General features: G+C 33.5%; 2 protein-coding genes across 2 annotated transcripts; one reads left to right on the top strand and one right to left on the bottom strand.

Moving 5' to 3' along the window:
• Positions 1-357: 357 nt before the first annotated feature.
• Positions 358-6,851, bottom strand: LOC144854560 (sperm-associated antigen 16 protein-like). The gene is made up of 13 exons (XM_078712534.1): positions 6,752-6,851; positions 6,376-6,450; positions 6,162-6,229; positions 5,853-5,977; positions 5,075-5,438; positions 4,062-4,280; positions 3,358-3,491; positions 2,982-3,125; positions 2,454-2,554; positions 2,241-2,325; positions 1,851-1,977; positions 1,493-1,750; positions 358-930 (listed from the first exon to the last, which is right to left on the bottom strand). The coding sequence occupies exons 1-13, from the start codon at positions 6,801-6,803 to the stop codon at positions 820-822; spliced, it is 1,863 nt and encodes a 620-aa protein (XP_078568660.1). The 5' UTR covers positions 6,804-6,851; the 3' UTR covers positions 358-819.
• Positions 6,852-6,912: 61 nt separating this feature from the next.
• Positions 6,913-15,926, top strand: LOC144854451 (glyoxylate/hydroxypyruvate reductase A-like). The gene is made up of 11 exons (XM_078712442.1): positions 6,913-7,003; positions 7,979-8,177; positions 8,841-8,972; positions 9,421-9,592; positions 10,198-10,274; positions 10,692-10,788; positions 11,192-11,312; positions 11,565-11,632; positions 13,736-13,820; positions 14,028-14,072; positions 14,713-15,926. The coding sequence occupies exons 2-11, from the start codon at positions 7,985-7,987 to the stop codon at positions 14,797-14,799; spliced, it is 1,077 nt and encodes a 358-aa protein (XP_078568568.1). The 5' UTR covers positions 6,913-7,003; positions 7,979-7,984; the 3' UTR covers positions 14,800-15,926.
• Positions 15,927-16,010: the final 84 nt, after the last annotated feature.

Raw genomic sequence — 16,010 nt, 5'->3', positions numbered from 1 at the left:
GCGGGTGTGCGGGACCAGTGGCGTAACGGTTATGAGCGCTCACTGCTGGCTAAACCCAGGGGCCCCGGGCGCGATTTTTTTCGTACATATGTCGGGACCCTTATGTGAAAGATAGCCGAAATACTTCCTAAATAACTAAATCTAACCCTCTAAATAATCTCTTGGGGGCCTCGGGCCTCTGCGTTACGCCACTGTGCAAGACACGTGCGAACGTAATATGTACGCATTGAAGTAGCACCGTAATATGCTACATTTAACCGGTCAGAAAGACCAAGGACATAAATTAAAATGTAGGTTCTCATATGTCTAAGTAAAAATACAGCTATATATATGTATGAAAAACACTACAAATGTGATTAGTCCATTTTATTTAAAGCAGAGGGAAAACATATATTGAAAAGGTGGCACATAATACAGAACCTATGTACTTCAGTGCTCCAGTTGTATTGGATATAAAGAATGCACTTTGTCTAAATACGACCAATATTATTATTTATATACAATTTATATCATTTAGAGAAGGTCTCAATAGGTCCATAGTTCGTGTTTCTCTCACTAGAAAATATATATTTCACTTTTAAAGGCACATAGTAAATAAATGTCACTGAGAATATTTAAAAGCAAAACATGTAATTATTGATAATTGTGAACAAGTTAATGTAATTTACAAAATCATAGTAAATTAATCATTAAATATACATTAAACATTTTATGTACAACTAACTAGGCTCATTATTTAAAACAATAAACTTCTGGAAGGAATTATTATTATTATTTATATTTAGATTATTATTTTAATAATTTATTGAAAGAGCTTGTTTAGGACCAGATTCTGACGGTTGAGTCACTGCCTCCAGACACTAGGAATTCTCCATTGCGATCAAACATCACAGCTTGGACTGCATCTTCATGTCCAGTGAGGTTAGACACCTACAAGAAAAGATTTGTGTTTTAACAATTTGTTTTTTTTCATTGATTTTCAGGGGACAAGTAACAAGAACCCCAAAATACAGAAGAACCCCTCCCTTAAAGGGATTCACAGGACACTTTCTGTGAAACAAATGAGGTGTAATATATATTTTAACACTTAAACCAACCTCTATACAGGGGACACCCTTATTAAAGAGACACTTTTTTGGAGTCCAAAGTCGTCCCCTTTATGGAGGTACTACTGTAGGCCTATGTATAATTCAATCTAAAATTTTACTTTATCGAGTTGTAGAGCTTAAGCTTGCTTCCCTCTACCGACGCAATGTAACACAACCTATGAAAAAAATTCCCTTCCGAAAATGTTGTTTGCCCCTGCCTGCGTGAAATTAAACCAGCGATGTTTGCAGCATTGTATTGCGTCGTCGATTCCCACTTGTGATTACGCAATACAGCACCTTGCGTCGATACGTCACTGCGTTGCGTTCTAGTGGGAACCACGCTTTAGGAGTGAAATTTGTATCTGTAATAGATAATACAACAATACTAACAATCTTATTCTTACCTGACCCGATGCAATTTCAAACATCTTAACAGCACCTTCACTGCTAGCGATGGCTAAAACAGTTCCGGAAGGATCAAACGCCACTTTGTTAGCTGGATGAGGCCCTACGTCAATGCTCGTCATTGGGGAACAGGTCCGCACATCCCACAATTTAATCCAACCGTATGAATCGCATGATGCAAGGGTGTCACCTCTAAGGTTAAAGGTCACATGGTTCACTGAATGAACATGACCGTAGAATGTTTGACCACAAAGTCCCTAAAAATTAACATTAATTATTGTTAGAAATTATTATCGGAAGTATACAACATTTTACAAATGTGTGTTTGATAAACTGTACTGTTTTATTTTTACTTACTGTCCTTGCATCCCATAATGATAGTGTCTTGTCTGCAGATGATGTCACAAGTGTGTTTGAGTACGGTAGGAACTCTATACTATTCACTGAATCTGCATGTCCACGTAATGTATTTCGACATCTCAAGCTAAATAAATTACAATTTTCACAAGTTTATTCTAAGTATAAAGTCTAAAGCTCTGTCTACACTATCAAACTAGTTTGACAACAAAAGTGTGATGTGGCCAAATATGGTAGTGATATCCAAATATGGTAGTGACATCATCATGTCCATATATGGGCACATCACATTTTTTTGTCACATAAAGTTTGATAGTGTAAACAGAGCTTAACTTTGATACATTTGCTAGTTGTATAGTTGGGAAACAATAATGTAGAAAATAATCAAACCTGTTTAGATCCCAGATTTTAGACGTTCCATCCATTGAGCAGCTAGCAAGAAAGTCTCCACATGTATGCCATGAAACACCCCAGACTGAAAGAAAAACAAAATTATTGAATTTAAACTGGTACAGTTAGTCATCTTTCATATTTCTCAATTTAACATGTTTCTGAACACCCTGCTCTATTTGTAATCACGTTTATACTTTATATTGTAATTACCTGCATGTTGGTGCTGAGTAAATGTTTGAACACACTCGGCTTTGGAGAAATCCCAAATCTTGACCGTAACATCACCACTTGCTGTGGCTAACTGATGACCACTGGAAATAGAATGTAACATTATCATGTAATATATAAAAATTGTTTTTTATATATCAGATGCATCCAACAGCGAGTAACTCGCCAATTACAGGATGGATAAACTATTTTATAATTTATCGTGCTTATAAACTAAGTCTCATTTGAAAGAGTCATGAGTTACAACCCTGGCACTAGGTCAGGATTGAACACTGGACCTTGGGTTGCAGGTTAACCACCAAGCTACAGCTTCTCTTTTTGTGGGATCAATCAAATTTGTTGTTATTCCTTTACTATGCTTTTATAATCGATCAAATTATTTAGGGCTAGATATGCAAGCTAAAACTTATTCCATCAAACATTAAGTGTAAATGGCAACTACAGAAACATAATAGCAGTATGAAACGCAGGTAACGAATTATTATGATTACTTAACACATTGCGACTTACTTTGGGTGAAAATCACAGTCTGATATCCAGTCTTTATGTCCCTCACCAGTCATCACAATGTCACCACTTGGTATGGACCACATTTTCCAAGAGTGGTCATCACTAACCGTTGCCAGAATCTTCTTTCTACTGTGCAATGCAATTCTACAACAAATAATATAAAGTATAGTATAACTATATTGTATCTGTTATGGTTGTTTAGTAAGTTTTTTAGGTCATCAACCACGTACAAGCTTTTAGCTTTTTGTTGATGGACCTTTTCATCTTTTAATGTATTTTATTCTATTTTAATGACATTTTTCTTTTCTCTTTGGAATAAAATTAATGAAATGAAAGACCAGAACCATTAGACTTGGTAATATGTAAATTAGCTTACCCACTAACAGCCAATGAGTGTGCTTGTATTGTGTGTGTTAGCCTAAAGCCACCTGATCTTGTCAAGTGTGGTGATGGGCCTTTGACATTTGATAATGCTGGGTTTGTGCGTGTATCAAGAGGAAACTCTGAGTCCTGAAAAATACAAAGAAATAATAACAAAAATGTGAAGATGCAATTACTACCATACACTAAAAAGTACCAACTACATTTAGTAAACCATTGGAAACAGGTTGCTTAGGCTGTGTTTCCACACCAAAAATTACCCGATAAAAATTACCCGATAATTATCTCATTCAAGTTGTTTGGTAATGACTGATCATGCCATTAACCGATAATTTTGTTTGGCTGCGGAAACATGGCCTTAATGAATCATTATAAAACGGAGTTTGAAAGTCGTTAGGGCACAAAGTATTTAAAACTGTACATTATAGTTCAATAATAAAATAAAATAGCAGAGATGCAAAGATGACGTTTAATGTTGCTTAATGAATCAATATAAAATGAAGTTTGAAAGTCATTAGGGCACAACATATTTTTAAACTGTGCATTATAGTATAAAGTAATAGCAGAGATGCAAAGATGACGTTTAATGTTGCTTAATGAATCAATATAAAATGAAGTTTGAAAGTCATTAGGGCACAACATATTTTTAAACTGTGCATTATAGTATAAAGTAATAGCAGAGATGCAAACACGACGTACGTTTGGATACCGCGGTAATTCTTGATTGACAACATCCATACTCTTTGTCATTGCTGCAGAGTTCCTAAACATATCATTTGCCTCCCTCACTTTGGATTGCGTGGGTCCAACGCCAGATGCGAACATCAACCGTCGCTGCTCCTTCGTCGTCGATTCATGTGGTGGCATGTCAGACTCATCGCCTTGGAAATTACGAAGTGTTGATTGTAGACCAACCACCTGTTTAATAATGATAATTATGTTAAACACTTAATTATTCATGTTAGTTTTAGTGTTTATGTGCATATACAATAAAAACTGATAAATGTGCCTATGAGAAATTACTAGATACACATGGTAACATACTGTAACAGAGACGAGATATATACTCATTTTAGATTAAGTTCAGTTGCAACATCTAACTAAAGTATATAACTTAGTATAGAAAGAGATGATCAAGCATATTATGGGATACAATCACAATCCCGACCAATCAGTTTGTCGACATAAGCAGGTGATACATTTTGTTGCTTTTTTTTTGGACCATATTTAATGAGGGTGATCCATCCAGCAATTGCTGATCATTAGGGACCCTCAGAAGTTCAAGACAAGACACAAACATATACACAAGATGCTCTACATAAACAAAGTCTTATTACAAGCCTTTGGGAGTGGTAAATTGTCATTAGAAAAAATCCTGACATGTGACGGGACTCTTGGAGTGATCCATCCAGCAATTGCTGATCATTAGGGACCCTCATAGGTTCAAGACAAGACACAAACATATACACAAGATGCTCTACATAAACAAAGTCTTATTACAAGCCTTTGGGAGTGGTAAATTGTCATTAGAAAAAATCCTGACATGTGACGGGACTCTTGGAGTGGTAGCCAAGCATCATAACCACCACCAAGCCACAACTCCACTCCTTGTAGGTGTTGGCAATCAAAAAGTCACCAATAAACATAAACATACTTATTAATAATATGTATTTTTTTTCAATCAAAAAGTCAGCAATAAACAGATTACACACCTCCCCGACGGCACGGTCTCGCTCTAATTTACTAAGCATCTTCTCTTTCATAGCAGCCTCGTATTTCTCTTTTAACTGTCGCAGGGTAGGCTCATATGAACTGTAATGTTTTTTTAACTTCTTGATATCCGAAATCAACTTGTTTTTTTCTTGTACGACACGTTTGTGGTGCATGCGATGGAAATCACGCTCTTTTTTCAGCTTGACGAATGATTCTTTGGCCTTGTTTGCGGCGTTCTTGAACTTGTCAACATCTCGGCAGAGAAGGTTTACACGACCATCAAGATTTCGGTTTTGGGTGTAAACATCTGGAACTGTCTGGATGTCTTCGGCTTTCAAGAGTCCACGCTGTTGTAGTTCATACCTACAGTTGAGATAAAAAAAACTACTTTTAAAAACAGCTTCCTTTATTGTCAGAAATTGTACATACATAAGCAACCTCCACTAAATTTTGGAAGTGGATAATTATTTGGACATTAAAATGGCATATTCAACAGGGGGGACCATACATCTTTAATAGGAAACAACAACTTATGTCAGAGTTACAGACAATCAGTACCTCTACGTCACAGTTATACACTATCCCTACTAGGCCTACTTGCCAGTGATGATAATTTTTACTACCATCATTTAGATTATACTAAGTGTTTTAAACAAGCTTACAGCACAAATTCAAGTTTGTTTAAAACACTTATTATATTTTTAAACCAGTACGTAAGAACTTTCAACCAAAACTTTAGATTTGTATTTCAAAATAATATAACAGTGTTCTTTATACCACTCTGTTTGGAAACAGTCCAACGTCCGATTCATCCCCATTGTCACCAGGAAGTTCCTGATAAAGTCATCAACCACTTCAGGTCGTCGAGTAACAGGAGGAGCAGTGATACCCTGTGATTTTACCTTGAATATATAAAAACATAAAAGTCGCTTAAAGTAAATGCAGTATTCAAATCATTAAAGCAGTGAGTTTGGGAGTTTTCATCTAGGCCTATTGCTGCCAAGCTTGAAAAAAAGCATTGATACAGAAATATTTGATTTAGATAGGCCCTAGGCCTAGGCTAATACTTTTTCATTTTTAACATACTGCAGCCAAGTCATCCTCTTCTGCTTCTTGGATTGTTCTAACTGCTGCATTCAGATCTTCATCTGGCTCTGAAAAAAAAAACATTTTTTGAATGAATGATTTGAATGAATGATTTGAATTAATGTATTCCTATTTTTATGTAGGCCTATGGTAAATGTGTACGATCAGTTAAAAAAACTGATTAAATTATAATTAAATACAGTTTTTGTCTTACCAGATTCATATTCATCCTCAATCGGAACGTCTTCATAATTAAAGTCATCCTCAGAATCTTCAGTAATGTTAACACCTACAGTTAATTAAGGTTTAAAATAAATATTTAAAAATAAATAGGATATGTTTAGGCTAGGCCTAAAAAGGTAGTAGCCTATATAGGCTAAAGTATTATTATTGTCTGGCTGACTGTACTGACTGCTGAGTGAGTGAGAGGACATCATCCTGCTGGACCTCTCGCTCGGTCTGCTGCAGAGGCCTAGCTAGCTTGGCCTACCTTTCCTTAAATTAAAATAAGCTTTCTTTTATAGGTTGCATAAAAAAGCACATTTTAATAAACATTTAAATACATATTTGTTAAAAATGGTAAAGGATACGTTCTAAATAATAGGCACCCTCTTCTCCAACTCGTTCAATGGCGACCGCCATATTTTTAGTGTGATGTCTTGCTTGGTTACACGTTGCTACGGTGTACGCAGAAGTGACCCATGAACTTATAAATATTCACGACTTCCGACTTCACGCTTCAGCAAATTCAGAAATAAGTTCATCCATCCATGTGTTGTTGTTTGCTTACTTTTTACGATTAATTATTAATAAATAATATATGTATACGTAGCGGATAAAAGGTTGGTTGTTACTAGACTATAAATATGCAAAGCCTCAGTCAGTCAGTCTCTACATTACAATAGCTAGTAGGTGGCCTAGAACCATTAGTTAGCCTTTCTTTAATTTAGTTAGTAGCTGGGCTGACCCGGGCTGACCTGCTAGCTAACAAGGCCTAACTAATAGTTGCTTGTAATACTAATATTAACTTAAAGACCCCTTCCCTGCAATTTTGGACGTTTTTTGGAAAATAATACATATATATCACTTTAAAAACATTAAACCATGTCATTTCTTGTCTTAAATGTACGTTTTATGGTAAATTATGATAAAAAGTGAGAAACAATGCACTACCTAAGTAGCTCGCGGCGATCGACCTCTCATGGACGGTCTTAGGCCTAGCCTAGCTAGGCTTAGTTTTGTAGGCCTAGCTGGTAAACATCGGTAACGTACGAACATCGTACGCGAGCTATATACCTAGCCTGATGTTGTATAGTTGCTGCATTAATTGTCTTTCTATTTTTGCCAGACTCCGTTGATACAAATTGGGGAAAACCCGGTATTTTCGCTGAAAAGTTAGGAGTCTTCCATTTGTTTTGGCCTCACGATCGATCGAAAAGTGGGCGAATTACAGGTGAAAAACAAAAATATCAATCCGCGCGCAATGCATTTTGGGATTTATAGCGGGCCGCTATAATTATTAGAATCGACTTATTTTTCACATTTTTAACCGTTTAAAGACGAAAAAAGTTATCGCAATAGGACCATATAGTATTATTTTTACATTAAATATAGTTTGTGATCTTAAATTAGATCTAAAAAACGTAGGGAATGGGGCTTTAACTAGGCCAGGGAGATCTAAATTAGGCGTAGGCCTAGCAGGCCAGAAGTATACAGGATTACAGGAATTATTATTTAAGTTCGGACCTATCCCCACAGATTCTATCCAAAAAACAACGTAAAAAAAATAATTAATATTGATTTCTTACTTTTTTTAGGATTTTATGTATTTAGTGCTAAAATCAGTGAGGCCTTCCATTGCATTGATAAAGCGTTGCATCATTTTTAGAAAAATGTCTGCGAAGAAGCAGTTGCCTAACGTAACCATCTTCAGCGAATACCCAGGTATTCATGATCACATTCACAAACTAGATGCAACAATACCACTTCACTCAATTACAGTTACAGATAAATATGGTTAGTACTACACTTATAGTTTATAAAATAATACATATAGTGTTTTTTTTTTAAAGATGTATTGTCCCTCTGAAAAATCATTTTTCTAATTTTTTTTTTTTAATATACCATTTTAATGTCACATAATAGATATCCACTTTAAACTAAAATTGGATAAAAAAAAGTATATATTTACCTGAAAAAAAATGTAATTTAAATTTTAAAATGGTCAAATTGGTTGCTAGCCAATGGATTAAAGGTATAAAATAATAATTATTATTATTATTATTTATTTTTATACCTCCATGGTAACTTTAACTACAAAATAACCTATTCAAAGTCTGATTGAATTAATCTTCATTTTTCATGTTTTGGGGACAATACATCTTTAAGGTCTCACAGAGATTAGAGAATAAAGAGTACAGAACAGATTAAACTGTCTAAATGTTGAAGAATGACGTATATCAAAAAGAAAGGTTAAAAGAAAACAAATCCCCTGTGAGAAGTGACAAAAAATGTGATGTGCCCAAATATGGACATGATGCTGTCATATCATTACCATATTTGGGCACATCACACTTTTTTTGTCAAACTAGCTTGATAGTGTAGACAGAGATTTATGATAATATGCTAAATTTTGTTATACCTGTATTTTATAATTTAAATTTTTTTTTTTATTTGTAGATCCTGAAATTTCTGATGCTGCTATGCAACGGTTAAAAGAAACTGAAATTTTGATTACAGATCCTCATATTCTACCACATTATTATAGGAATCTGACAAAAAATACTAAACTTGTTCAATCAACTTGGGCAGGTATGTTGGCATACGAAAATGTGTTTGTCTTATTATGTCACAATACTTTCGTAGGGTTCCTTAAGGTGTGCTTGTTTTGGAACATGGAACTTAACTCAACTTTGTTGACATAAGCTCTCCGAGCAACTGAACGCAACTGAACTGCTGCAACTGACAGACGCACAACAAAATGTCGACATAAGCTTAGTTACTTTCAGTTGCTTTAAGTTCCATTCAGTTCCGTTCAGTTGCTCGAAAGTCAACATAAGTGCGCTCTAATGCAACTACGGTAGTTCCTTTCATTCCATTCCGTGACATCTCATCTTCAGAAAAAAGCAGCTGTCAAAAATGTGGATGATGGATTTCTAGATGTTAATGTTATGTACTGGTTTACACCCTCCCTTTAACAAAATTTTACACAAATAAATTGTGTTCACTTTGAAGTAATTCAGTAATTTTTCTTTTGTAGGTCAAGACAGTTTCTTAAAAAAAATTAATCCCTCAGACCAACTTCCGTCGTTTACCCTTGTCAAATTTGGACGAGCATTAGAGGTTCCACTTGCCGAATTTGTCATTGGCCGATTATTGGCACATGAACGACAAATGTATGATCGTTATGAAGCACAATTGGGCGGAATATGGTAAGTAATTTTTTGGGGACACACCCACAGAGACATGGGTGTCATTGAGTGTAATAATCATACCAGTGTGAGCAAAAGGATTTTTCAAAATCAAAGCCAGACCTAGAATAAAAATACCTGATTCTATACATTCTCTAATTTGTGCAGTATCATAGCCAGTGTCACATTTTTATCACATGTGATGCCTGTATCATAGACCATATTCTTAACCTTGAGCATTAACATAATACAGGCATCACATATGATACATATGTGACACTGTATTACAGAATGTGCTTATGAAGGACATATACCATATATCCTTGAGTATAATCCCACTTCGGGTCTAATCCCACACACTATTTTATTTCTTATTTCACAAACAGGCAAAACCTTGGGTATAGTCCCAGTATTTATTTGGTCTGGATGTAAGCCACTCTCTAGCCAATTCAGATGAGTTTTTACAAGAAATGCTTACCAATAATTTTTTACTGAACCAAGGTTTCCCCGGGTATGGAGTATACTAGAGGATATAAGGAAAGAGTACAGAGAATCGGGTGATAAAAGAAAGAAACGTTTCGATGAATTAAAAACTCATTGCTTACGATTTGCTAAATCCATTTCAGGCGTACTAAGGGCACATATCGTCTTTTGTCGGACCTTACTATTGGAATCCTTGGAGTCGGAGACATTGGTTGTGAAAGTTAGTACTTGTCTTGTTTGTTACCTTAAATTAACTAAACTGCAGTTGCCATTTGAATCTCGATCAATATTGAGAATTTAAAATATCATTCAATTTCTCAATGTCTTTTTCAAATTGTAAATTACTGTAGTGTTTAAAAAATGGCATATTCAACTGGTCACTCGCAAACACCTCGCAGTGAGATATTCCCACTGCTCGCATATAAAGAGGGCATCTTCAAGTAAGCTGTACTGCTGTGGTACAGCTGTTAGAGCTACCCTTGTAAAACAAAGTTGAATAAATAAACAGCAAGGAGTTTACAGAGCTAGATCTGTTGATTATCTGCTCAAAATAGCCAAGTCGAATAAGCCAAATTGTCTTTACACTGATGACCCACCGTAGAAAATTATACTTTTATACTGTTTTGTTTTTTTTCAGTTGCAAAAAAATGTAAAGCATTTGGAATGACTGTGTGGGGACTGGTAAAAAGAAATTTAGCAGTAGAACAGAGGTCAAAACATGTTGACCATTATTGGTATGTATTTATGATATTAATATTTATAAAGGCTGCTGACAATCATTTGTTTATAATTCAATTCATGTATAAGATCTCTTAAGATTCATTGGTTACACGCTTTTTTTTTTTTTTATTCATTGTATAATTAAATAATATGTAAATCAAAATGTAAACCAACCAACCAAATTTCTTTCAATAAATAATATCGTATCGTAGTTAATCCAGGTAGTACTCCTTTTTATAATAGTATAATAGAACAATATTGGTATATGCTTAACTTTATCCAATTTTTGACACACTAAGTTGATCTTTATGTTCTGCAATCCCCTGACCTCATAGTTCAAAATCTCAACCACATCGGTGCCAGCCGTTTAACATAATTAGGGGATAAAATTTAACAACCTGATGTTATTTTTTTCAGTTTAGCTTCTGATTTGCCTGTTCTTTTATCAAATTGTGATGTCATATGCAATGTTTTACCAAGTACTTCTGAAACTATAGACTTTTTATCGGGTGATGTTTTGGCAGGTGCAAAAGAAAAGGTACTTTTAAAGTATATACAGATACAGATAACCTTTATTGTCCAAATAAACTGGAAAATGCATTGCTCACTTATCAGCATTGCTCAACATAATAAACATATAGTATAAAAATATAAAGAAATATAAAAAAATAATAATATGGTCATATGGTAGATTAATATTAATTAATTAATATAAGTTATTGGGTTTCATTTAAATTTTTTTTATTTTTATACTATATTCGGTCTATTTATTTTCCTTTTGCATTTGTAGAAACCAATTTTTATCAACATTGGAAGAGGTGACGTAATGACAGAAGATAGTATCATACAAGCCATAAAGTATTTTTTTCAGTTTTATTAGGTGATCATTTAGAATAAAATGATCACCTATTGTTATTGTATAAAATCTTTATTATTATTTTTTTTTTTCTTTTTATTGTTTCTGTACACTATTTTGTGTAACAATTATCTCAAAAAGTTTAATGTCAATGATTACAAAAATTTCAGAATATCTTTCAAATAATATAACTTAATCCTAATAAGCTTTCCAGCGTGATCACTCATCCGTGACGACATTTATACGCCATTTTGCGAAATCACATTATCAATCATATCTCCATAATTCATTATCACATATTAATGAAATTCACTACACGTAAACTTCAGATCAAGGGTAAAAATATTAGCAAATAAAAATGCACGCGCACGTAGGTTCATGCGCGTGATATCGCGCGTTAAAAATTTAAAACGCTCAAAATTAAGTTTTGATCAATTTAGAGCATGAATTAGGCCATTTGCGTGTTTCAAAAAATTACTGCGCAAAAATGCGTTTTTGCGCGCGCGATACTTAAAAAGCGTAAAAAACATGAATTTTTTTTACAAATCTCATTCTACTCACCATCCTTAGTACATTCACCAAATTTGAGTCAGTTCCGACTTAAAATAACGCTATACGAGCACGTTAAAAATGACAAAATGCGCACATTAATTTTACAAAAGTTCTGAAAATGGTGAAAAATAGGTCTTTTTTAAAATGAAAATAATTCTTCAGAATGCAAGATGACCCCCGATTTTTTTAACTTATTCTGGAAGCCATTGAGTTGTAGATATGAATTCATGTACACATTTTACGTACAAAATGTTTTGACGTCATCAAATGGCCACTTGAATTTAAAAATTAGGATTTGTTATCTTTTTGTGTAGATTATCACATTCAACAGAGCGCATCTTGGTTATGTGTGCTCGAATTTCGCACAACTTTCAGTATGTGCTTGCTTAATTAATTATCTTTATCATGAGTTGACACTATCTTCATTTTAATGACGTCATCACGCGTAAAAACTTGAATAACGTAGGCCGTGTAATTTCACCTTCGCAGTAAATTTGAATATCTTACAGCTCTTCAGAATTGAAGGTTACCTTGATGATTATAATTTATTATGAAAGCTGATGAAATGTAGATATTAATTCATATAAAAATTAAGCCTATCGGATGTTGTGACGTTAACATATGGCCAGTTGAAGTGAAAAAGTAGTTTTTTCATATTTTTCGTCAAAGTTATACACAATTCAAAGAGCGCGCACAGCGCTTCTACGTGCCAAATTTTTTTCCAAATCTTATATTTTTTTGCTCAATTAATTATCTTTCGAAATTGTCATCTTAAAGTTTAGTTTGATAACGTCGTCATGCCAAAAAATTAGAACATGTGTGTCCCGTAATTTCACCTATGCTACACTGTATATAGATATACAGTATATACTGTACATATTGTATATGGCGTATAGGCACAACTCAGCACTTTAAGCATATAATAGGATGGCATACATCAACATTTTCCGATCGTATGTTAACGTACGTGCATGTTTAAAAAAAATTAATTTCAGTAAAATGATAAAAATGATCACCTATAATTCGTCAAAGTGACGAATTAAATTCTAGTTTTAAATTTAGAATTGTTGCTCAATGATTATGAAACTGTTTTCCCTTTCTTCAATGAATTATTAAAAAATACATTCTTTGTCATATAACTTGAATTTGTAATTCTTTTGGCTGTTATTATTTCTCTGTAATCTGTATAATACATTTTATTCCATTGTAACTCTTGTTGTGCATTAAGTAGAGTTGTGGCTTGGTGGGTATGATGCGTGGCTACCAATCCAAGGGTCCTGTGTTCAAATCCTGTCATATGTCAGGATTTTTTCTAATGACAAATTACAACTCCACTCCCAAAGACTTGTAATAAAACTTTGTTTATGTAGAACATCTTGTGTATATTTATGTAGGATAGTGAATGAATTCGCTTATGGTTATCCTTTGCAATTTGCCTAAATATATAAACAAAACAAAACAATTTTACATTACATATTTGAATTTATTGTATTCATGATGATTCTACACATCCTAGCATTTTTTCAAAAATACTGATTGTCTCTATCTTTCAGAGAAACGTGGATTTCACACGCTATTTTGGATGTGTTTCCTATAGAACCTTTACCCAAGGAAAGCCCACTGTGGAAAATGAAAGAAGTATGTTATAATTTTTTTTAATTAATGTCCTTTATTATGTTATTTTCATGTATTGCTATTGCTATTTCAATTAAATTTATTAATTAATCAATTAAAATGTATTTCAAATTCACAAAGAATGTTGTGATGTTAAGATTATGGAATGAAAATTTTTAAAAATAAAAAATGTTTAATTTATTAATATCTTTCGGTTGAACGTTGTTTTAGGTAACTATATCACCACATGAGGCTGGTCTGTCATTTGGCAAAGATGTAAGTATGACTCTTTGAATTAACTTTCTTACTTATTTTTAGAAATTTAGTGAATTGTGGCATAATTTGGGGTGACTGCTTTTACAGAGTATCACTTTTACAAGTTGTAACAAAATAGTTTTTTCACTAATAAAAAAACAAACGGTTAAATTCAACCAAAAAGCCATTGAATCAATTTGCCTTTTTTTTTTGCGTTAAATTACAGTTTTTTCAGGTAAATAATTGTTTTTTCGATCCAATTTTTGGTGAAAGTGAATAACTACTATGTGAAATTCAAATGTTATATTCTACAAAAAAAATTCACAAAATTATTTTTTCAGGGATCAATGTATCTATAAATTATTGCAAATTTTTAAACTGCTGTTGCATGCAGCATTTGCCATTGTTGACTTGGATATAACAACAAAAGAAACTACTACAGTTCTTTAAAGTTAAATACTTTACTTTTACTGAAAAGCGGTTTTTATTTTACGTTATAAACACTGAAATCATGGAGTTTTACCAAACCTGACTTAGAATAGTGATAAATTATGGAAAAAATATCGCACACTATTAAATGCTGAAATAATATATGAAACCATACACAAGGAGTAGTATACTAAAGAAATAAGAAAAGGAAAATATATTTTTATTATTTTAGGTTGCCGCATGTTTTATTGAGAATTACTGGCGCTATGTCAATGGGGAGGATCTGAAGTATGTCGTGAATATTGAAGCAGGATATTAGTGTACGCCTATATTAGGGACTTTACGAAGCACGACGGTTAGGGGAGGACGACGAATATCCTGTGTTCGCTAGAGCGTAAAATCATATACAGTCAACATAGCCGTTTTATTAGTTACGCACCCTTGCGTGAAGACGACGACCGGCAGTATCTCTCTCCGATCCCTCTCGTGGCGCATGGACCTTCTGAAACGCTTGGCTCTGGTGATACAGCATAGGCCTTGCCTTCCTAGCTAGGTGCCTCGCATTCAAACGACGCGCAGAATGTATTGCTTTTAATACAGCCATTTTAAATGAATAAAAATGTTATTTCGTTAAAAAAATATTATTTAGAGTTTTTGAAATTTCCATGTTTAAGTGTAATTTGAACTGTGTATTTAAGGTTATATGTACATTATTTTTAGTCGTTCTCCGTAAATGGGAAAGTGGCAACTTTATCGTCCTCAAAAGACAGAATTTCACGCTAAGCTCCGCCCACTTTGTTAAAGCTCTGATGCATAAATTATTCATGAGCACCGTCCTGTGGCTACCCGTCATGTTTCGTAAACTTCCTATTAAGTACTGAAACCGGTACTAACAACAACTTTTCTCAAACATTAAGTTTGCTTTCTCAAGTAGACTGTTGATCTTGGTTACAGTCTGGTCAATACATCACCTTTTTTATTTGAGGGCGTTGTGTTTTCTTCTTTGACATTGATGTATTGACCAGACTGTAACCAAGATCAGTCTACTTGTGAAAGAAAACTGATTGTTTGCGAAATGTCGTTGTACTTTGTAGTACTTTCTATCTATTGGATCAACAAAAAAGGAAAATTTATCTTTTATAATATTAGGATCCAAATGAAATTATTTCAAGACTATATTGTATAAATTATTTTTTCATTGGAAATGCAGTCATATAACATTACACAGAATCATGATTATTATATTGACTTTATCAAATACTAGATTGAAAGTTAACTTAATCTGTAAAATGAAATGGAGTTGGGATTTTTATGGTATTGGGCTACTTAAACTTTTATATAATTATGTTTTCCACCATTTTCTTGTTTCTTCTTATTTTATTTATTAATTTAAATTTGGTTTGGATTGCTATATTAGCATGTAAGGTATATATATATATATATATTTAAAAAGTCTGAATTCAATAAAATGTTTTCAATTCTTTACATCATTGCCATATTGTTTTTACTGAAAGACGAGAGAACACTGAC

The sequence above is a fragment of the Antedon bifida genome, chromosome 1 (assembly GCF_963402885.1).
Source record: "Antedon bifida chromosome 1, ecAntBifi1.1, whole genome shotgun sequence".
In the NCBI taxonomy this organism is placed as follows: Eukaryota; Metazoa; Echinodermata; class Crinoidea; order Comatulida; family Antedonidae; genus Antedon; species Antedon bifida.
This window is presented reverse-complemented; position numbering and strand designations above follow the sequence as displayed.

Excerpts from the sequence above, each read along its gene's own strand:
- LOC144854560 (XM_078712534.1), bottom strand. The coding sequence starts at position 6,803 with ATGGCGGTCGCCATTGAACGAGTTGGAGAAGAGGGTGCCTATTATTTA. Across the intron at positions 4,281-5,074 it reads GAGACCGTGCCGTCGGGGAG|GTGGTTGGTCTACAATCAAC; the intron begins GTGTGTAATCTG and ends ATTATTAAACAG. Across the intron at positions 1,978-2,240 it reads AAAATCTGGGATCTAAACAG|CTTGAGATGTCGAAATACAT; the intron begins GTTTGATTATTT and ends TAATTTATTTAG.
- LOC144854451 (XM_078712442.1), top strand. The coding sequence starts at position 7,985 with ATGTATTTAGTGCTAAAATCAGTGAGGCCTTCCATTGCATTGATAAAG. Across the intron at positions 10,789-11,191 it reads AAACATGTTGACCATTATTG|TTTAGCTTCTGATTTGCCTG; the intron begins GTATGTATTTAT and ends TATTTTTTTCAG. Across the intron at positions 13,821-14,027 it reads CACTGTGGAAAATGAAAGAA|GTAACTATATCACCACATGA; the intron begins GTATGTTATAAT and ends ACGTTGTTTTAG.